Consider the following 23,238-nt stretch of genomic DNA (forward strand, 5'->3'; position numbering starts at 1 on the left):
TTTCGATGATGAAAAATGAAAAATAAATTAAATTAAATTTAAAAAAAAACTAAATTAAATTAAAAACTTTCTTTAGGCGAATAAATTTAATATATCCATTTTTTGTCTCCCCCCTCGGATTTTGTCGAAAAAATTCAGGGGGAAAAATAAAAATTAAATATAAAATACAAATATTTTTGACATATTTTGGAATTTTTATATTAAAAAATCATGAAAAATTACTGTTTATGGTAAAATTATACAAAAAACTAAAGAAATTTGCTTAATTACGACATTTTCTATTGAAATGTTGAAAAACATTTTTTTGAAAGTCACGTGACCAAAATTATTTTTTTCAAAAATTTTTATTTTGGGAGATTTTGTTGATTTTTCTTTACTTTTAAGTTCAAATTTTAAAATAATATAAACTAAAATTAAATAAATGTTGAGAATCAACGTTTAACGTCTAAAAACGTTAAAAAATTACAAACAAAAAATTCAAAAATATTTATTTTTTTATTTCCCTCCCCCTCGAGAAAATCCTCATGGGACAAAAAATGAAAATATTAAATTTATTCGCCTTAAATTAAAATCATTAAATAAATAATTTTTTTATATTTTTTTAACAACAATTTTATTGAAAATTATTTATTTATTAAAATTTTTTGTTGATAAAACAAAACAAAAAAAAAACTAAATTCATAGTTGGCAGGAATTTATTTAGATTCAGAAGATACTTTCTACATTTCAATATAATGGAATAACACTGAGTGAAGTGCATTCCTGTGCAGGATCTCCCGAAAATCCCTCAGGACAGCTACAAACTAAAATTTCAAAATAATTACTCCTTGTTTTAACTTGAACCGCATAAGGATAGTTGAGTTACCAGTTTTGTGTGCGCGTGTCGTACAATTTGCATTTTTTCCGCAGATACCTGGTGGCTTACATAAATCGATGCACTGATAATCTATACACGCTTGATTGTAGAAACACTCGCTATCGTTGTTACATGTACCCTTGAAGTTTTGTTTTTATTGTTGTAGATATTGTGTGTAAAATAATGAATTTAGAAAAAAAATGATAATTATAACATCAACTTGACCTATTTGTTAACAACATTCATTTGAACTATAATCTAACTTACCACAACACATTTTCGATTTGGATCACCTTTAAAGCCTCTTGGACAAGTACAGATTGCACAAACGCCATTGCACGTTGTTCCAATTTCGCAGAAAGCGTTTTCGCCACACGGACTGGGATTGCAAGGATCGCGTCGTTGTTTCGGATCACAACGGAACATTGGATTTCCTTCAGTTCCCGGGGGACATACACATGCGACTTTCTTGTCTTTGACGAAACAATTGGCATTTTTACCACACGATACGAGACATGGATCGAAACAACGACCATTTTGGCAAAATGGCTTGTTAAAAGGACATTCTTCATCTACATAGCATTCAGGCTCGCATCGTTTGTATGGATTTCCTCGATAATTCTGTGAAAGTTTAAATAATTTCAAGTAAAATATTCAAAAACTGATATTCTTACCTTGGGACATTGACATTCCGCCGAATGAAGACCATCATATCCAATACAATCTGCTCCTGCTTTGTCGCAAATCTTACAGACCGGAAGACAGCGATAATTTGAACAAAAATGAAAGTCTGGACATTGCGAATCTACTTCACACTCGTGTATGCAATCGCCATTGATATTTTTCTATCATAAAATTTTATTAATTTTTTTCTATTTATTTCATAGCAAATATAAACTTACCACAAATCCACTTTTACAAAAGCAATGAGGAACTCCATGTAAAATTCGACAGTCTGTGTTGGGGTTATTTCCACATCTACTTCTACATAGATCACTTGGAGGTGCTGGATAGCAAAAAACTGATGCATCACCTATATATCCAAAGTAACATTGACATGATCTATTAAAAAAAAGTGATTGAAGAAATAATATAATAACACCTTAGAAAATATTAATTAATTACATCGTTCTTTGTGGCGTTAATTCACATCTTGCATTGACTCCACAAGCTCCAACACACAAACTTACACATTTTCCATTTTTACACGACTGATCGCGACGACAATCATCATTAGCTAACAATGAGATTATACAAATTCATATATCGGAATACGGAAAAAGTGTATCTGATGTAATAAACTTACTGCGACATTGCGGAGGAAAACATCCGTAATTCGGTTGATGTTGAAACTGATAAGGACAAAGACATTCACAAGCGGAACTTCCTCTTGGAACACAAACAGAGTTTATGCCACAAAAAACTTGACTACAAGCTGTAAAATAAGTTACAAAATTTTTTCACCTTTTAACAAATTAAAGATTCACTTACTCGCATTAGCATAAACAGAAGCTGCACTTTGCCTAATAATCGCGGATAAAATCGACAGCAATGTAATACATTTGTAGTTAGATAATCTGATGATTGAGACCTTCATTTTGGTGTAAAACCGCTGTTCGAATTATTATGATGTTACAACTGAGATAAGAATCTTCGAACAAAATATCTTCAGTGTAGTCTATTGTGTCTGCAATTTTCCATCTAAAGAACAAATTTCTCGAGAGAAGAAGATCTCTGATGCAATCACCGCGATTGTTGGACGACAACTAACCGAAACCTCTCTTCTAACGAAAACTTAAAATGATGAAAATTGCACTCATCTACTATTACTACTGCACTTTACAATTGCAAGCATGTTGAAAGCTTTTTTATTCATCAACCGGCGTTTTTCCATTGTAGTAATTTTTTACATGCTGTATATAAAATGCATGGACACATTAAATGAATACAAAAGAATTTATAGCTTTTGCTCTATTATTTCTATCAGTTGGCACGAGTTGCTGTATAAGTTTGAAAGTATTTTCATGGAGAGCGAATTGTGTGGTTATTTTTACATAAAAGTCATAATAAAAAATAGACAGATCAAAGAAAATTTATTATAAAGTTGATCAAACATGACCTTTAATTGTATCTAGCTTATCTGCTAATTAATATTTTTTCATAGGAAATAATATAATTAATTTGTTAGAATTCGTTCGGAAAATTATTATAGTGTTTTAGGCCAAAACAATAATTTAAAATGTTTTCGATTTCCCCCGACATATTTTTTTATTAATTTCTTAAAATCATGCTGAGACTCTAAAATTAAGATGCCGGACTGATAAATTGTAAAATCTTACAATTTAAATTGTTAAATATTAAAATTTTCAAAATTATTGTATAAAAATATGTAGTCTTCTAAAACATTTTAAAAAATTATAATTTTCTTTTGCTCGATATCGTTTTCTACAAATGTTTAAAAGGTTTATTTTAATATTCTAGACATAATTTTTATTTTTATATTTTTTTAAATTCTTAAATTAAAATTAAGGCCGCTCTATTTTTTTTTTTGAACTTGAAGTAAAAAAAAAAAATAAAAAAAAAGTTGAAAATTTCATCAAAATGGACCGTTTTTTGGTGGTTTTTCATATTTTTTCACGATAATTTTCAATTTTTAAGAATTTTATATTGAAAAATTTAATATTTTTTTTTAAATTTTTCAAGTTTAATAAAAAAGATGCAGCCTTATAATGTAAAATAAACATAATTTAAAAAATATTAAATAATTTTTCAAAAAAAAATTTAAAATTTTTTTAATTAAATTAAAATTAAGGCCGCTCATGACTATAGTTCTTTAAAAGTATTTTGTCCCATGCTTTTTGAAAAGTTATTTATTCGAAATAAGAATCTAATTTTAATGGGGCTCGGAACGATTATCCTTCAAGAAAAAAATGTTGAACATTTCATCAAAATTGGCCGTTTTTTTTTCCCCTGGTTTTTCATGATATTGCCTTTATCTCAGTTTTTCATATATAAGCAAAAGAGTAACGACTGATTTTCGCTATTTTTCCCCTAACAATACTTAAAATTCAATACAAATATGCCATGACTCATACAATATTACCCGTACAGAGCGTTAAGAAATCAAGAAATTTTTATCCTTCTCTACAAGATATCCTAATTTTATAAAATCAAAAATGTATTAACTAACACAGTAAAAAATCTACGTCTAATAAGAATCGGCCTTAAAATAAAAAAAAAATTTTCGAAGGAGTTTTATTTATTTTCATCCTTCGTCTAAAGATAATAGAAACCCAAAATTTTTTTATTTAAAAGCCCTGAAAATTTTTTAAATAAAAAACTTCTTTACACTTGGCAACCCTATTCAAAATCAAAACAAAACACAATCTTTTTGCGTTAATTTTTTTAAATATTGAAAAAAGTACAGAAAATGAACAGAAAAAGAATAAAACACTGGGGAGAGATGGAAAAGCATCCAGATCCCGAACCAAAGGTCGTCAAAATCACAACTTCCAAAATCGCTCAATTGCAAGAAGTAATGGAGAAGGAAACGAACAACGAACCGGAACCCCGAGTATACAAAAAGTAAGTTTCCTATCAATTTATCGAGCTTGATTCCTTTAATTTTTCAATGTTTTTTAGACTTCTCATCAAAAATGCTCTCGTATCTCAAGCGGTCGAAGTGAATCAACAGACGGAAATGATCAGTTCCTTGCTCGATACCTATTCCAACAACTCCAACAACAAATTCAACTTTCAACTAATGCCCAACATCGATTTTCCTCCCTCGAATTCCGCGTTAATCGACAAAGATCGTGTTTTCCAGAAGCCAATTTGGTTCATTTGTCCCACCGAGAATGACTTTACGAAGGGAAATCCCAAGGATTGCGGCACACGAATCACAAAAGCTGCCGTTGTGCCGGCTCTGAAGAAGTCCGTCTGTGGTTTATTGAAAATGGCAGGATTCGCAGAGGCCAATTCATCCGCTTTGGTGACTTTTGTCGATGCAGTTGACCAATTCTACAAATATTTTATGGAACAAATACGGGTGGCGGTGAATGAGGAACAAAAAGGCGGCGATACAAATGTGGAAATTAGTATTTTGGCACTGGAAAAGGCTTATTTCACCATGACAGCGAAAAGTTTGACGCAGCTTCATAATCACTTCAAAAATGATATTTACGTGAGGAATCGGCAGGAAATCGCGCAGTACAAGGAGTCGATGAACGAGTACAACAAATTACTTCAGGAGAATAATTTGAAAGATTACATGAGTTTCTTGGATCCAACGGGATCGGGACAAGGAGACAGAGATTTGGCCATGAATTTCTTGGATAACGAAAGTGGAGACCAAGGGTAATGACAAATTTTACCATTTTTCGACTTTTCACAAATTTTAGGGTATTTTAAAAATCTGTCGATTGAAAATACTTTTTAAGAAATTTCCTAAGCTATTTAATAACATATTTAAATTTTTATTTTTTTAATTCCTACAGCCAAAAATGGCAAAAATTTAAATATTTTGAAATATTTTTTTGCAAATTTTCATTTCCCAAAAGAAAAATACTAAAAGTTCAGAGTTGTCTCTTATAAAAAAAAATTATTATTGAACATTTATTTTTTAGAAAAATTATAAAAATTTAAGAATTTCACGAATTGTAGTTTTATTTCCTTCTAAAGGATATCTCATTTGTTTAACTTTATCGATCCAAATTTTAAAAAAAATCAATTATTTTTTAAAAAATGTTTTTATTTTTATTTCAGATTGAAGGACATCTTAGATGGTTAAACAGTATTTTATACGAGTTCCAATAAAAAAAAAGAAATTATAAAAAAAAACTTTTGTTTTTTAATGATGGAAAAGTCTCAAATTCGTATGAGCCATTACAATTCCATGTTCATTGCAGGCTTCGATGACGCCAGCATCATTCGTAGATCCAGCGGGACTTCCGATGAAAGAGACTCCACTCAATTTGGCACGATCAATGTTGTCGCGGAACGGGAAGAAGGCATCCGAGCCCAAACAAACGCCCGTCAACTTGCTGCACCACTCCACGCGTTCTTGTTCCGTCAAAAATTCGGGAACCGTATCAAACATGGCGGCAAATTGACTCATTGGCATGTCCTTGCCCACTGTGCCGTTAACGTAATTATCGATTGCATTAGAAACTTCGGCACGTTTTGTGCCTGCCTTGAATCGCATGTTCAGGACTTTTGGGTGTTGACGCAACCACCAGTTATCGGCTTTGTCGCCAGCTAAACGTGTGCAATGGATGCGCGATTGTTGTCCGGCTCCGATGCCAATTACTTGACCATCCTTGGCATAGCACACGGAGTTTGATTGGGTGAACTTCAAAGCGATTGTCGCGACAATCAAGTCACGTACGGCAGATTCGGGGAGATTCTTATTTGCTGTAACGACGTTTTGGAAGAGGGATTTGTCGATAACGGCATCATTGCGTTTTTGTTCAAGCGTAAGACCGAAGAGAGTTTTGCGTTCGACGGGACTTGGTTCGTAATTTGGATCGATTTGCAAAACGCAATAACCGCCATTTTTCTTCTTTCTCAAAAGCTCGAGAGCTTCTGGAGTGTATCCGGGTGCGATAATACCATCTGAAACTTCCCGGGAAATCAACTTGGCAGTTGGCAAGTCACAAACATCGGACACGGCAACGAAATCACCAAAAGATGACATGCGATCAGCACCACGAGCACGTGCATAAGCAACTGCCAAGGGTGTCAAGGTGTCCAAAACGTCATCAACCATGCAAACTTTAGCCTCAGTTGCGGTCAAAGGCACTCCAACAGCAGCTCCGGCCGGTGAAACGTGTTTGAAACTCGTAGCTGCTGGAAGACCCAAGGCGCGTTTCAGTTCTCGCACCAATTGCCATCCGTTAAGGGCGTCGCACAAGTTGATGAAGCCTGGACTGGCATTCACGACAGTCAATGGCAGTTTTTCCAACGTCGTATACAATTGAGCCGGCTTTTGATGCGGATTCATGCCGTAACGTAAGTTAATTTGCGATTGTCCAGCAGAATATTGCTTGCGGAAATAATCTGAAATTACATTGTCGTAATTTGCGGTGTGCGTAAACGACTTTAAAGCAAGTCTTTCCTTCGTTTCCTTCAAAGTATCGCCATTTGCCTCGATTTCCTTCACCACAACGCTGTAATCTTGCGGATCGCATACAACAGTGACACGTTCGTGATTCTTGGCAGCAGCCCGGAGCAACGTCACACCACCAATATCGATATTTTCGACGGCATCGGCAACAGTAACATCTGCCTTGGCAACTGTCAACTCGAATGGGTACAAATTGCAGGCGACAACTTGGATGAAATCGTATCCTTGATCGTGGATTTCGTCAGCATTTGCGTTGCGAGCCAAAATTCCCGCATGTACAGCTGGATGGAGCGTTTTGACACGTCCGCCAAGCATCTCGGGAGCTCCCGTAATATCACTGACGTCACGTACTTGCAAGCCAGCATCGCGTAATGCTTTTGCAGTGCCTCCACTGGCAACAAGTTTTAATCCCAACCGTTGTAAATCCTTGGCGAAGGGCAGGAGACCCGTTTTGTCGGAGACACTTAATAAAGCTAAAAAATAAAAATGATGAAAAATCTTCAAAGAATAATTAAAAATTTCTTACCTAATTTACCAGAAGCCATTTTACAAAAATAAGAGCTGCTAAAAAATCGGTGTACTGACTTCGAAAGTTGCAATGACACTAACTGGTTGTTGTTGTGCCAATCTGAAATTTATTAAAAACAATTTTTTGTGATAACTCGCATCGAGATTGTACGGGGAGGCATGTCTCGTTCTCACTTTTTGATGTAACATACTTGAAACATTGCATTTTATTTGTAAAAGTACTGATATGATTGCAAGGAGTGCAATAAGGTCAAATTATTTGATAATGATGCGTTTCGAAAACAACAACAAGAGATTATCGACAGAGCAACAACAATTTATTTGTATCTTTTTGTCTTTGACAATGCTTCTCCACATGCGGCAAGAGACATGCCACAAAAAAAAAATTGTGTAAACAAAAACTCACCTACTTGTTGATTTTTTTTTTAATTCAAAATCACACGTGATTTTTGACAACTTTTTTTTTATTGATTTAAATTAATTTTGATTAATTTGATTGACTATGAGCAAGAGATGCTTATAGTTGGAATGTTAGAAGGTGAATGATTTAAATTTATTATGTTCAAAAGGAGACGTGTTTTCGGCGTGCTTATGTTGATAATAAAAAAGTTTGTTTAGACAGAGGTACGTTAATACATGACAACGATCATAAAAGGGTACAGAGTGAAGTTGTATTGGTTGATCATCACGGTGCGACAAATTTATAAAAACTAAAACATGCTCAAAACTTTTTCTTTATTTTTATTTTTAGAAAAAACTAATGAGAATTTGACCAAAATTGATATAGCTCAGTTGACATTTTATAGTTTTACGAGAGATAGACATGAAACAAAACATAATAAAACGATAAACAATTAAAGTGCGCCAGTAATAATTAAAAAAAAAAAAATTTTGACTTAATTACTGAGCCAACTCTATCAGTCTTTTTGTTACTTCAGAAGTAATTTTTGGACGATAATCAGTTTGGTGATTACGAATCTATGTCGTACAGTTCCCTTCGCTTACTACATAATTCGTGTGGTTCATCACGCAAATTAAAATCATCAAGCTTTCAGGCGATGTTCACTAGTGCTTGAACCACAGGATTTCGATTCTCATCAGGAAGCCAGTTAGGATCGATCCTTTTTTCGACTTCTTCGTTTGCACCCAGATCCATTTACTCCAACACCGTCGTCACCATTTCTTATTTGCATAGACTCTTGATATTCTTCATTCGAATTCGGAAAGATTTCTGCAGCAGCTTGAGTTGGATTTCGAAGATTGCAAAATTTGACATTCAATCTTTGAACCAAATCGTTACAATTTTTTCCCGTTTTTCTTTTTTAAACTTTTTTTTGCTGAATCATATTTCAAAATAAGTTTATTTGAAATATTTGGCTTTGTCATCGGAACGTTATGATTTTGGAATGTTTCATAAACTCCAGACACTGTCTGCTGTTGGGCTGCCGCAAGATAAGATTTTCCCTTAAACAATGGCGGTCAAATAAGTGATGCAGATTTACTCATTTTAATGCTTGGTTGACTTACTTTTTTTTTTGCAACGGAATTCAAATTGTTTAAATAAATAGAAGCTTAAAGCACCAAATTCCGTAATAGTTAAATAAATTCCGTAAGGAATTAAATCCGATTTAGTAAAATATTCCATTTTGATGTGTCACTTTTCTAAAAAACTGAGGATCGACGCAATTAGCCTTAATGTCGACCAGCCCGATATCATCGAAAGTGTCAAATCGAAGATCTGTTAAATGTAATGATAAGTTTGTCAATGTATTGGTACTGTGATTGAGTAAGATAGCTTAAAATTTGTCTTTAATTACTTTTTTTTTATCTCTTTTCACTTTTCAGATTGCTTTGATTGCAATCCAAGATCCTCATGCCATTACCCAAATGTAACCAAATTCGATGCACATTGAGGACAATAAAGTCGTAAAAGTAAATTACGTTCTATGCGTATTTAAATAAAACAAAATAAGTTTAATTGTAATGAACTTTACTTTTTTTAAATTAAATTATTAATCGCCTAAATCAATTAATCAAGTCAGTTCAGCCGATTCAGATTCCACCGACTCAGTTCAAAAAAGTACGCCATCTCGTGTTCTGTAGAAAAAACAGAAAAAGCGGAAGTTACCATAGCCCATAGCACAATCAGTCGGTCACACAAATTGTGCACTGGGACTTTTATGCTGCCAAATCCTGCGAACACAACCCATGTCTGCCTCTTTCCGAGCGAAAACGGTAGTGAGACGAATAAAAGAGATAAATAAAAAAATATTTTCGACCGGCAATAAGGAAAATTTTCATTAAATCGGGGAAAATTGTCTGTAATTACGTGATAATTTGCGAAAAAACCGGGAAATCTTGAAAATTGAGGGCAAATTGACACTGATTTTTTGTCAACTTTTTTGGTTTTAGTACAAAATAAAAACACATACCACAATCGGATTTGCTTTGCTTATTCAAACTACCTTTCATTCAGTTTGCCACCCTACGGTCCCCCTAGTCGTTCAGTACAATTCGAGTTGTCTTGTCGTCCGGCACGCAAGAAAATATGCAATTTTTGTGTTTTCTTTCCTTCAAAAAAATAAACAAACAACAATTTTAATAATAAAAAAAGGATAAATAAAGCGGAAAAGTTTCGGTTTTTACGCAAATTTCGATGATTTATCGGTCACATGAAAGAAATTAAGCAAATTTAATGCCGAAATTGTGGGCTCAACACAAAATCACTAGAGTGTGTACAAAAAAAGGATAAAAATGGAGTTTTTATTTTGTTTTTTTCTGTTTGTTGATAAATAATTAATAACAATTCGATACAATAATTAAAAGTGAATTCTTCAAGAAAAAAAAAACAATTAAATACTATTGACTTTTTTGTGTTTTTTTATCCAAAAGTAATGTTGCTGCTATTCGCAGGAGCTCCTTCGCAGCAACAACAGCAACATTTTTACCGAAAAAGGAATAAATATTATTAAATATTATAAAAAAAGAGAAACTTCTAAGAAAAATCAATACGAGAAAAAATAAAAATGCGAGAAAAAATAATATTTTATTCCATCATATAGCAAGGTGGTACTGTTGTTGTATTATTATTATTATTATACACACTGCGTTGTACATAAGAATAAGGAATAAATAAGCAAGTAAATAATAAGAAAATAAAAAAAGGCAAATATATTTAAATAACATAAAAAAGCATTTATAGTTTTTGCCGTATTATTATTATAATTGTGTATGAATTTCGTGTAACATATACATTATAACAACAATAATTAAATGAATGTTATTAATAAAAAAAAATGAATGAAGAAGAGATAGATACAAAGTATATTGTAGTATCTTTATTAGTGATAAACATATAAATAAAGAATTGAAAGGCGCTTTATCGGCAAAAACTAAAGAAAAAAAAATAATAATCGTGTTTAAATATTATGATCAAATAAAAATAATAATAATAAAATATTTTGTTTATGAGACATTCTCAATATTATTATTAATCCAAATGACTAAAAACTACACATGGCGCCTTACTCATCTATATCCAAATTATTTTTTACGTTTACGATAGGACTTCCATTCATTTTCCTGTTAATCAGTATACTTCAAGGTAAGATATACATTTTATTAATGTTTAAAAATACAACCTAATATAATGTTGCGTAATATCGAAAAATATGTATCTAAAAAGTCACGTCGTCGTCAATCCTTGCAAAATGTATTTTTTTCTGTTATTTACTAGTATTTGTGCGGTAACAGTTATTACATTGACCCCGGAAGGATTTCATCTACTGCACATGCCCTAAAATTGCATTCTATACAAGTGTATTAGTCATGTCTAATCAGAACAAAGTTGTCCTATCAAAACATTATTATAATAATAATGAAAAAAGTAACCAATTTTATTTTATTATACACATATAGTTGGTTCAAAAAGAAAGAAAAGAAACGAATTAATCGAGCAACATGGCCGGTTATACATACAACATATATATAGGATAGCATAGAGGAATATACTACTATAATATTGTTGCGGTAGAAAAATTCTTTTATCCGGTTTTTTTTTCTATTGTGTGTTGCTGCATATACAACTTTTTCGTCTTTTTTGCGCCTCTTTGCCTTCGCATCGTCTTGCGGCTCCCCATAACTACTCGCTTGCTGCTACGTGCAAATACGATATAAACAATATTCTATAACAACATTTTTATTATTATACATTTTTGTGTGTATGTTGGTAGCCGGCTATATGTTTTGCTGTACAATCCGTATAAAATACACTCATTCATTCATTCAGAAGAATATTCGCATGCATACTTTGCTACTTTTATGGACTTGCTAAAATTTGTTTGTTTGTATGCAAGAAATTATACATACGGCATTTTATATATTTTGTACAATGTACAATATAAACAAAACAAAAATAATAATAAAAGTTGAAGAAATTATTTTTATTTAATAAATTGGCTTTTATTAAGATTTGTAATTAAATCCAATTATTATTAATAACATAATGAAAAATAAAACAAGAGTTGTTATTATTATTATTTTATATACATTATCTATATTATTATTATTATTATTATAAATGTGGTTACAGTTCATGCATGCATCATATATATTATAAACTATATCTTTTTTGCAACACCACCGTGCACACAATAATAAATAAATTCTTTGTTCGTACAAATAAAAAAAAAAACATTTTTTTTTCGTGCATACAATTTTATATTAATGTACAAACAAATTCTAGTTAATGTTTAATTTACATTAATAATTCTTTTTTGCCTCGTTTGATATATTCTTCTTTATATTATGACTTTGATCGTATATGGATATAGATTGTGAATAAAAAAAAGTTTTTTTTTAAATGTGTGATGGTTATGATGTGCAAAAATCGTTATATTTGGTTCGTTGATGAGGTTATCTTCGTGTTGTTTATAAAATAATTAAACATTGTATTTAACATGCATGTTTATTTAAAAATATACAAAGATTTATTGTTTTTTAAAAGTTGCTATAAATTTATTTTTAACCTTTAAGAATTTCTTTTTTATATTTTGCCGAAAATTCAATGGAGCAAAAAAAAAAGTTAAAAATTTCATGTAAAGTTACATTTTTTTAACATTTCTTAAAATCTCTTTAAAAAATTTTATCTCAAAAAAAAAAATTAAATAAAAATTATTTTATTAAACTATATTTTTGAAAAATTTTAAAATGTAATTTTTAATAATTTTTTTATACATGCCTAGATTTTTTTAAATCTTAAAATTAAATTAAATAAATTTTTGATAAAATTCACCTAGATTTTAAAAAAAATATGACAAAAATTTCGTAATAAATTTATATCGGCCTAATTTATTGTTAGAAAAAGCACTCGATGGTCAAGAATTTCTAGTTCTTCATTGAAAATTTTGTACAAAAATGTGTAATAATAAAAGTTGGATCGGAATGCATGTTAAATATTTTTTTCTTTCATCATTCTATAACAATCTTTACTTAAACTTACATTGTTGACAACAAAAGGCAATATATTTATTTATATAATACACACATATATAAAATAATGAAAGAAATTCCTTTTGTTAAACTTCTATGATTTTGTTGTACCATGTTTTTTTTTGCTGCTTGTATGTTCAGAGATATTGTTACTTATGTTGTTGTTTTATAATAAAATAATGAAACTCATTGATGTCACGTCGTCCACGTGTGTCGTAGTGTCGTATGTTTAAAAGTACTAGAGTTGGGCTTCTGTTAATACAAACTTTATCAAACATTCCATCCAAGTTATTTTTTTTCTTTTCTTTCATTTTCTTTAACTTAACCACTATTATATGTTTTCATGTTATAAACCGAGATTTCAAAATTTGTTATTAGCTTAATCATTTCAGCACCGCACACCGGTTTAGAAAAGAAAAAAAATATGTTTATTAGCACCCACGCTCGCGATATAAAATATAATATTCAACCGAGATTTCATTGCATTGACAGTCATTATCTTTACATTAGCTTAAAAGACGGGTCGCGCAAATGCATGCGAGACGCCACCAACCATATGTTTATTGGTCATCTCATGATAAAATGCATAGAGCTTTGTACGCGATTGACCGACAAAATGCAGAATTGTCATTTGGAATATTATACAAACATTTTTTTCAAACAAATATTTCTCATATTTATATTTACATATTTTTGGAATAGAAAAAAATTGTTTATTTATGAAAAAATGTAATATGATAAACCGTGTCGCACGCGTTTCTTTGCCATAAAAAGTAATGTGTTTCACACAAACACACGATGAATCAACAAAAAATGGGCTAACGGTGGCTTACAACTGTGAATTAATTGAGAAATAGATTTCTTTATCATTTTAATGGCACACCATAATGCCTAGAATGCAATAACAAAGTTTCCGGCACACATGTGTCGAACATGTTTTAGTCATTTATTGAACATGATTCGATTTGATTGTTTCTTCTTGCCAAAAAAAAAATACTTTCTTCGTAGCTTCTCACGTACATAATTATGATGTTAAAACACTTGAAACTTGGTATTATTTATAGAACATAACAAGGTTGCGAAACTTTAACAATAATAAGAAAAGTGTTGAAACATAAATTTCTGAAGAGTCTTTATTTCAGAGGTGGAATCGTTTTGCCCTGGAGATAAAAAAATAAAAGAAAATGAATTAAAATAATAATTTTATAAAAAGTTCAATGTTCAGATTTAATATACCTATTTTTTTTTATTTTTAAACATGTTTTAGAAATAATTTTTTAAGTTTTTTGTCGTGATTTCATTAGTTTTGAAGTTCATTATTAGCAAAAATATGATCCTTTTTAAAATAAGAGTTCTAAAAAATAAAAAAATAAATAAAAAATAAATTATTTATGATTTTCGTAAATTTGGGTGAAATTTCGAAAAAATTTTAAAAATTATTTTTTACAGTTTTAATTGTAAATTAAAGTATATTAGCTTAATTTTGATTTTATTACCAATCATTTTTGAGTCGAAAATTTAATTTAGGAAAAATATCCTTTTTCCAATTCTGGAAAAAATAGAACAATTCTGAACATCAGTTTGTAAAATTATTTAAAATTGTTTAAATTTGATATACTATGAAGTTTTTAAACTATTTTAGGTAAGAAAATTTGTTTAATTATGTTTAATTTGTATCCCAGGAAATATTACACATTTTCCATCTCTGCTTCATCTTTTAATTGAAAAGTTTCCTTCGTAACAAAAATATCATATTTCATCGTATCTCAAGAATAATCCGCTAAAAATAATAATTAATTAGAGCAAACCGAAAAACACGGTGTATAATTAGCACAAAATATTTTTGAGCAACCTAATAATGAAAAATATTTCGCATTTAATTGTTCATTAAATATGGTTCGAAACAAATATGTCAATATATAAAAACCAGGTTATGACAATTGAAGCAACAAACTTGGCTCAAAAAGCAACTACACAAATCAACTTCATTCAAGCATGAAGAAATATCTTTCATTTCTCATAATTAATACCGACATAACTTGCCTCTGGACATTTAAAGCCCCATAGCCTACACACTTCATTTAAAATCTAATCATTGATCAATCATAAAAAGTGCGTTGCGTTAAGCCTTTTAAACAGTTTTTCAAGTCGTAAAAGTTTCATTCATGCATTTGGACCGAAACAACATTTAACGCGCGGTCGTAAAACGGAACACGAGCTGAGCTCAAAGTAAAATCGAGTTTCTATTTAACTCCCTTTAATCGTCTTATGTTGCTTCATTTTTAATAACAATCATCATCATTATGTTGGCTTAACGAAACTTCAAATCTTAATACAAAAAAAAACCAAGAAGAAGAGAAGAGGAGAAAAGTTTATTTATGTATGTTTTTTATATTTCGGTGTGGGCGGAAATTTTTTAATAATAATTGTTACAGCTTCGTTCCAAGGCATTATTCACACACAAACGAAAAATGCTGTGTTACAACAAAAATCAATTCATTTTTTTTTGTTTCGATTTGCCACCACCGCAGACTTTCTTTTTTCTTACCAAGATATAATAATAAAAAATTAACGTGCATTCACATTTTATTATCAAAAAAATGTGTTCGCGCGCGCGTAATATTTATGAGCAGCCAGCCAACTAACTAACGAGCTGCAGCCCACAATTGTTTGTCATACACATTGATCGACTTAGAAATTTAATTTAAAAAAAGGTATGCACACGTGTAGGCCTTTTTAACCTTTTTTATTTATTTTATTTTTTGCTCAAGCTACTTTTTGAAACATATTTACAAATCATCGTATTATCGGTATCAATAAGTAAATAAATTTTTCAAGTATAATTTCTTTTTTTATGTTTATTGACATCACACCATATTTTTTTTATTATTTATAATATGTAGTTTTTTAAAATGATTGCATTTCACATAATCATTGAATTTAATGGTTTTACAGGAGTTCTATAAATTAAAGTTTTTAGGTGTAGGCGGATTTTAGAGATTTCATCATATATATATAGTAATAATAACTAGCTCTCGCCCAAACACCTTTTGTTACAAATTATACATTTTAAGCAATCATAATCAAAATTTTTTTTATGTTCCATTCATGCCTTCACAAAAGGGCCCTGTTAATGCATTTCGGAAATTAAACTTTTTTTCTTTAAAAAAAAAAGAGGAATGCATGTAAAAGTGAAACAATAATCAATCAAAGTAACGTGTTATTATCAACATTATGTGTGTTTAAGTTAATACATGTGTAAAAAAGAAAAAAAAATCTAGGAATGTGATCTCGTCTCGTGTTAGATTACTCACCATTTTATGCATCACAAGTAACCAACCACACAATTCTATTGTCTTTTGGTTAACATTCTTTTGTTGCGACTTCTTGACAAGATTTATTTTAATCAAAAGAGCGTATTTTTTTTATTCATAAAATAATACCTAAGAATACTGTTTCTAAGTTAAATATTTTTTTAAAACTTCAAATGAACTAAAAATTTATCCGATGCCCACAAAACGATTTTGCAAAAAAAAACGTTGAATATGTATTACCCAAAAGTGATCGATTTTTGCGAAAAATATTTTTTTTTATAGTAGGTATATTTTAATATTTAATTAGATATGTTTTACTTATTCCTACCTGAATAAATGTCAAAAGAAAAAAATGGAAATTCTTGGATCAAAAATGTATTTCTGATTTTTTTGATATTTTAAAAAAGTTTCTAATTTTCAAATAAAAAAGTGATTAAAATTCAATTTAAAAATTAATTTTTAAAAATTCTTATTTTAATTATTTTTTTACTGAAATTTCTATTTAAAGAATTTTAGAAGAATATTTTTCATAGAATATTTAATAAATATTTAAAAATTAAACAATTTTCTCTTTTCTAAGAGACAGACCCTTTCTTAGCCTCATAAAAATAGCATTGCAATGCGTCAAGAACATTATTATTATTCATTCCATTTATTTATATTTAACAATTATTTCTTCATTTTTATTATTCATATATTCATCATGTTACTCGCACATCGTACATTATTGTAAAATAAAAGAATTAAACATGTGAATTTCAATGCATAAACAACATTCTCAAAAGAAAAGATATTTTTATTAGCTACAAGATGTTTCTCTCGAGGGAGCGCGAGAGACCACCACGAAAAAAAAATCAAAAGACCAATAATCATCGCAGAATAGAACAAATCACGCAGCAACATAACCTTTATCTCATCAAAATGGTATTCCAAAACGGTTTAGCCCATTATTTCTTATTATATTCAGTTCATGTATAATATATTGATTTGTATCATCATCATCATCATCAGCAGCGTACCGAATTTAACACATCATCTTCGTTCATTCACACATTTTTCTGCGGTCTTGTCTTCTCAGGTACCAACCAGCTACTTACTTCATTTATAAAAATACTAAAAAAAAAATTCTGCACTACGTTTTTCTCTTAGTTTCGCGTATCTTTAAACAAGATGTATAAATATACATCCAACAAACTACACGAAATAAATATTTTACTTCCACATTTTTCATATGGTTTGTTCATTTCAAGCAGCAGCAGCAGATATAAAAATTGTAGTTTTTTACTATACATGGACGCAAACTTCATTCCTTCTTACCTCTTTACTTACATTTTATTCATGTTGTTAGCACTGTTCTTGATTTTCCTTTGTTGCTCGTATGTTCATGTGTGCTCGCTCGCTAAAAATTATTTAAAGTAAACCACAATGCTGAAGGAAACGAGCTCAACAACTGTAACGACTTGACATAATTGTAGCGCTTACACGGGAATTTTTGTGTTTGGGAGTGAGCCAGAAGAAGTTTGTCGTGCTGCTGCAAACAAAAATAAACCAAAAAAGTCAAAAAGGTACCAAAAATATATATCAAAAATTATAATAATATAAGTTGTAAATCGTTATCTGGGGAATTACGTGGTGCTTTAACATAATGTTGCTCCCGCAGGGAAGTGACAACACACTAAAACACAACAAAAATATGGAAAAACATCAAAAAATAGTAGAAAGGATGTGAGATAAACTTTATTGCACGTACCTCTATTTTTCTTATTACACACATGTCGAAGATATCTGCCGACAAATTATGAATAAACATAAAAGTCATGTAAAAAAATTATTTTTTATGCACAACGCGTGATCACATAATTCACATACACCCGAAGTAGCAATCACATGTGCAAATCAACCCACAACGCAGAATGAAAAGTTTTTAGGGTCTTTTTATTATTATCGAAACCTTGACTCCTTTTTGTTTTTGGTGTTGTTGTTGTTTGGGAAAATTTGTCATCTCAACCATCATCCATAAACTTTGATGAAATTTAATTAAGTAGGCTACTGTTTACGAAAAATTAATTAATTTCAACATCAAGGACATTTTTTGCAATTTTTTTTATGTAATTATATAATTTAAAAAAAAAATGTCCGATCCTATCCCTTTTTGTCAATATTGTTTCAATTTTGATAGATGCTTCGCAATTATATTAACAATAAAAATATATAATAAAAAAGCATATTTTTCACTTGATAGCTAGGCCGTTCCAAAATTATTTCAAATATAAATAAAAGTTTTGAAATACTTTTTTTTATATAAAATACAAATTTTCAAAACAATTTTTGATTATTTGTAAATATATTTTTGTTTTAATTTTTGTTAGTTTAAAACTTAATTCATAACATTTCAAGCAAAAATCTCAAAAATGATTGCCAAAAAATTTTTATAAAAATATTTATTTATTCAATTTGTAAAAAAAAGATTTTTTTGTTCACATACCTACCTATTAGATTATTATTGTATTTAAAAAAAAATATATAAAAATATTTTATATAATTTAATAAAATTTTAATTTAAAATTAATAAATTTTCATAATTTTAAATTAAAATAATTTTTCGCACTCTTATGAAAAAAGATAAAATAGTAATTTTCATTAAATTTTCATTTTTTTTGGCTCATTGAATTTTTGACCCTTAATGGGACAAAGATCTTCGAAATAAATTTGGAACAACCTTAGTTTGCGAAAGATTATAAATAAAATTTTGTTTAGTATATTATGCGTGTATGTTAAAACATATATCTTCATTTTTTTCTTCATAAATAAAACAAAATGTATACAAAAAAACTGAAATAAATAAATAAACAAAACAAAAATAGTTAAGTATAGGAAAAGAGTGTGTGCGAATACCGCAAAAAACGTATAAAAATAGCTGTGTATTTAATGATGAGGGTCAAGGGCAAACAAAACCGTTCAAATTCACAAGTATCGTATATTTCTTTTTTTTTTTTGGCAAATTTAGTTTGTCGACAGATATCACATGTGATATTTGAGTTTTCTGTTTAGTGTGTACACAATTTTTGTATATACAACAGATTCTTAATTACTACGTTTTGCACGATCAACGAACGAGTGAATGATACATCTATCTAAAATATTTTCTACCTGTTTCATCTGAAATGAGAGCGAAGTAAGAAAAAGGTGAAAATAAATTATATTGAAGAACTGAAAAATTAATGAGAAAAATGTTTTTTGGGGAACGGCATACACACGGTATCTGTAATCTGTCTTTTGTAATGTCAGTTTTTGGGGGAACATGACATTTATTTTTTTTTTCTTTCTTTAGTGAAATATAAAGTTTTTAATCAATTTCTCTTGCAACAGCTTAAAATAAAAAATTAAAAAGTAATAAAAGCAAAAAAGTTATGTGGTGATAAATTTACATAAAAATGCAATAAAAGATCAATTTTTAATGGGCGTGCATATGAGATTTGTCGTCCACACACATGGCCCTCTTCTACAAATTTAATGACTTTATGTGAAGAAGAGCTTGTGTGAGAATTTCTTAATTTCTTTTGCGGAGGAATGAAAGATGAAACTGACGAAATTTCATTTGTGCGTGTGGTAGAGTAAACCACAAAGTCCACAATAAATTTACAAATTTTATTACTTTTCGCCTGAAACGAAAAATTTTTTGGTACTTTCTCACCACACTTGCATAACACCACGACAACTGGTCCTCCTCTGGCTATAAAGAACATAATCGCTTAATTAAGTGCAGCCAGAACTGAAGAGCGAAAAAATATAATATTTTGGAGTTTAAGCTGATTTATGGTTTTCACACTGTTTCATCAAATTTTTTTCATGAGACTAGAAAATTTTCAGAGGTATTGAAAAAATTAATTTGAACAACAAATTAGTCGTAATTTTTCTCATTTATTTTTCAAGAATTCAAATTTCCTTAGATGCTCAAAATGACATGAAAGGACCAGAGATTCGGTAATTTTCTAACTTAATGATCAATTTGTCGATTTGTTTGTCCTCCTTTTCCCACAAATTAATTAACGAGAACTAATTGAAGAAATTTAAATGAATAGAGAAAAATTAATATTGGGAAATTTAGTGATGCAGTTCATTGAATTCAGTAAAATTCCGTTCATTGTTTAAACAAATTTATTAAAATTTATCAAGTTTTCACTAGTACCAGAATAAACATAAAATATAAATGAAACTTATATAAACATCGATTGAAACGAGATTAAATCAGATTATATAGATATTTGTTTAATCTTCCGCTGTTTGAGAATGATTTTATAAAATATTAAATAAAAATATTTATCAAGCGGTTCAGTTTTTTAATTGTTGGTTTATTGGTTATGAAAAATTTCCCCGGGGAATAAAAAGGGGTGATATTGACGAGTTGTTTAATATTTTAGTGACAAAAATATTTTATCTTTAATTTGTTCTAAAATCAATAAAAAAAATTATAAAAATTTTAAAAAAATTATCAAGATATTAAGTTAATCCTTTTTAGGGATCCAACTAATTCCTTATAATATTAGAATAATCCCATGGGATAAAAATAACTCATTCATGGCACAATATCATCCTTTTTGAATTCACAGGGAATTCATTTAACCTTATTTATCAATCACGTCAATTTCGGTTACGAATATTAAATTTTATGCAAAAAAATACCACTTTAGAGCAAAAAAAAATTTTCCGTCGGAAACAACAATGAATCCTTTGTGACTTTTTTAACAACAAAATTAAATTATGGTATTTTTGGGAATTTTGCAGGAATCAAAAAAAAAATGTACAAAATTTGAACAACTGCACAAACAACGCTACAATGTCCCAAATAACCCAGTTCCGTAAATATGGCTTGCAAATATTACGCGAAACAACAAAAAATGACCGATAAGAAACCGTGTATTTCCTCTACAGATAATGACAAATTTGCACATAGCTACTCATATTCGTAAGTTCATCGTACTTTTTTGGGCGATTTTCAATTGTTTTAAGTGACTTTAATACGTTAACACGTTGCATTTCTGCATCTCATTTTCGGGTCTAAACTAAAATTCCTTAAAAAAAAAAAGTGAAAATTAAGTCAGATAAAAAAGAAACAATTTGTCACATACGCGAATTATGACGCAGGATAACGGCAGTTCATTCAACTCTCAGAAGTGATATTTTATTTATTTACATTTATACGGAAAATTGTTGTGTGCATTAGATAGAATAAGGATGCTTCAACACACACACTCTCACGTTTTATTTATGGATGCAGCGACATGTGTGCATTTTATTTGCGTGAATATTTTTCCGTGTGTGTGTGTGTGTATGAAAAATTTCACACTTCTCTTTTCGTGTCTCACACCAAAGTTGACAAGTGTCGCTTCACTTTTGATACAATTATTAATAAAAGTTTAGTCAATATATTTGCGCATTAGGGACCCTGAAAATTGTTTCATACCGAATTTTTTATGAATTTTTAGTTAAAAAAAGAATTTAGAAAATCTTAAGGTACTTTTAGCGATACGATATTGAAAGAGCTTAAAATCGGACCCCGTTTTTCTTTTTTCGGGTATCATAAAATTTTTTTACTGTATTTTGTAGATTTCGTAAAAATAGTAAAGAATAATAAAGAAATTAGTTTTGGACACTTTACGGCTAATTTTTGGAAAACGACATTTGGAAGAAATTTTTACGGGAATTACAGTAAAACGTTTAAAAAAATTCTCAAATGAGTAAAATGAAGTGAAAATTTCCAACTCTTGACAAAATAAATTTAGATTTTGACTATAATAAGTCCATGTTTCGCAAACTAATATATTTAATATTTCTATAAAATTTTAAAAAATATATGAAAAATAAAAAAAATTTGTAAAATTTTTAAAAAAATTTTAAATATTTTTTTTTATAAAGGTTTAATATAGGTACACAAACAATTAAAAATATTTTACCCACATTATAATAATTTTTTTTCTATATTTTTGATAAATTTTAAATATTTGATAAAAAAATTATATTTTGACCCAAAATAAATCGATTAAACCATTGTTTATCCTCCAATTTCTAATACCTAGTGTAAAATTAACTAAAAAAATAAAATTCGGAAAAAATAAATTTTTTATTTTTAGCTAAAAAATAATTAACAGTCAATTACAAAATAATCTGAAACAAAAAATTTTTTTTCCAAAGTCCCTAACGCGCAAATATAGTCCTTATGCCTCAACGTCAACGTGAACGTCATCGTCGTCGGTGTATCGTTATATTGTTTTTTTTTCTCTATTATTATTTCACATATATGATAATATAATAATAATATGCAAACTGCACGAAGATGGTTATGATGATGAAGACAAGATATATGTGCATGTGCTATTATCATAATAATAAAATAATAACCACACCATGTTTTCAATTTTCTGATCCAGTGTCTATCTTGCATGCATATATGTTAAAGAGGTGTTTCAGCACACAATCGCATAATCTATAGCACCGCATCATTGTCTCTCGTTGTATCACTCTTCTTTTTTTTTCATTTCATTATTATACTTTTTTTTCGAGTTAAATGCATGGGAAACTTTTGCAGTTAATGTCTATAGGAAGTTTTGTTGTTCTTGTGGCGTGGCACGGTACGGCAGGAAAGAACGCGATGAGATTTAATTTCAGTACACATGTGAGCGAGGAATCAACTTGCTTGTATTTATTCATGAGAAAAGGTGTGTCACACACTCAGACAGGAATCAATTTATGCAAAAGAGAGTCATTGTTTCGCCGAAAGGACAACGAACCGATCGTTCCTTAGACTTTGATTCACTTCCGTCATTTTTTTTTGTGCGATGCAACATTGTATTTTTGACTTAAAAATCACAAAAAGAGTAAGTTTTCAGGCACTTTTGAGAAACACATTTCTTTAATTAACAAGTTCA

The 23,238-nt window shown here is 29.5% G+C and overlaps 4 protein-coding genes across 6 annotated transcripts in view; 2 read left to right on the forward strand and 2 right to left on the reverse strand.

Annotated features, from left to right (window-relative positions):
- Nucleotides 1-683: 683 nt before the first annotated feature.
- Nucleotides 684-2,564, reverse strand: LOC134835109 (stabilin-2-like). Its single transcript, XM_063849974.1, has 8 exons — nucleotides 2,348-2,564; nucleotides 2,163-2,291; nucleotides 1,982-2,093; nucleotides 1,759-1,918; nucleotides 1,531-1,701; nucleotides 1,124-1,477; nucleotides 866-995; nucleotides 684-803 (listed from the first exon to the last, which is right to left on the reverse strand). The coding sequence occupies exons 1-8, from the start codon at nucleotides 2,451-2,453 to the stop codon at nucleotides 727-729; spliced, it is 1,239 nt and encodes a 412-aa protein (XP_063706044.1). The 5' UTR covers nucleotides 2,454-2,564; the 3' UTR covers nucleotides 684-726.
- Nucleotides 2,565-4,241: 1,677 nt separating this feature from the next.
- On the forward strand, nucleotides 4,242-5,785 carry LOC134836052 (uncharacterized). The gene is made up of 3 exons (XM_063851187.1): nucleotides 4,242-4,441; nucleotides 4,499-5,212; nucleotides 5,621-5,785. The coding sequence occupies exons 1-3, from the start codon at nucleotides 4,287-4,289 to the stop codon at nucleotides 5,643-5,645; spliced, it is 894 nt and encodes a 297-aa protein (XP_063707257.1). The 5' UTR covers nucleotides 4,242-4,286; the 3' UTR covers nucleotides 5,646-5,785.
- On the reverse strand, nucleotides 5,586-8,070 carry LOC134836051 (bifunctional purine biosynthesis protein ATIC). 2 transcript variants are annotated; one of them, XM_063851184.1, is made up of 3 exons: nucleotides 7,915-8,070; nucleotides 7,507-7,608; nucleotides 5,586-7,453 (listed from the first exon to the last, which is right to left on the reverse strand). In XM_063851184.1, exons 2-3 carry the CDS (start codon nucleotides 7,523-7,525, stop codon nucleotides 5,706-5,708), a joined length of 1,767 nt encoding a protein of 588 aa, XP_063707254.1. In that variant the 5' UTR covers nucleotides 7,526-7,608; nucleotides 7,915-8,070; the 3' UTR covers nucleotides 5,586-5,705. The 2 variants fall into 2 exon arrangements, with proteins under 2 accessions (XP_063707254.1, XP_063707256.1); XM_063851186.1 differs by having other exon boundaries at nucleotides 7,919-8,065.
- Nucleotides 8,071-10,977: 2,907 nt separating this feature from the next.
- LOC134833940 (uncharacterized) overlaps nucleotides 10,978-23,238 on the forward strand; it is a 50,354-nt gene continuing 38,093 nt past the window's right edge. For both annotated transcript variants that reach the window (XM_063848448.1, XM_063848447.1), the window contains exon 1: nucleotides 10,978-11,112. In XM_063848448.1, the coding sequence (XP_063704518.1) occupies nucleotides 11,025-11,112 (88 nt within the window). In that variant the 5' untranslated portion in view covers nucleotides 10,978-11,024. The remainder of the gene's footprint in view (nucleotides 11,113-23,238) is intronic.

This window comes from Culicoides brevitarsis, chromosome 3, assembly GCF_036172545.1.
Source record: "Culicoides brevitarsis isolate CSIRO-B50_1 chromosome 3, AGI_CSIRO_Cbre_v1, whole genome shotgun sequence".
NCBI lineage: Eukaryota > Metazoa > Arthropoda > Insecta > Diptera > Ceratopogonidae > Culicoides > Culicoides brevitarsis.

Excerpts from the sequence above, each read along its gene's own strand:
- LOC134835109 (XM_063849974.1), bottom strand. The coding sequence starts at position 2,453 with ATGAAGGTCTCAATCATCAGATTATCTAACTACAAATGTATTACATTG. Across the intron at positions 1,478-1,530 it reads CGGAATGTCAATGTCCCAAG|AATTATCGAGGAAATCCATA; the intron begins GTAAGAATATCA and ends AAACTTTCACAG. Across the intron at positions 996-1,123 it reads CAAATCGAAAATGTGTTGTG|GGTACATGTAACAACGATAG; the intron begins GTAAGTTAGATT and ends CAAAACTTCAAG.
- LOC134836052 (XM_063851187.1), top strand. The coding sequence starts at position 4,287 with ATGAACAGAAAAAGAATAAAACACTGGGGAGAGATGGAAAAGCATCCA. Across the intron at positions 4,442-4,498 it reads GAACCCCGAGTATACAAAAA|ACTTCTCATCAAAAATGCTC; the intron begins GTAAGTTTCCTA and ends AATGTTTTTTAG. Across the intron at positions 5,213-5,620 it reads AACGAAAGTGGAGACCAAGG|ATTGAAGGACATCTTAGATG; the intron begins GTAATGACAAAT and ends TTTTTATTTCAG.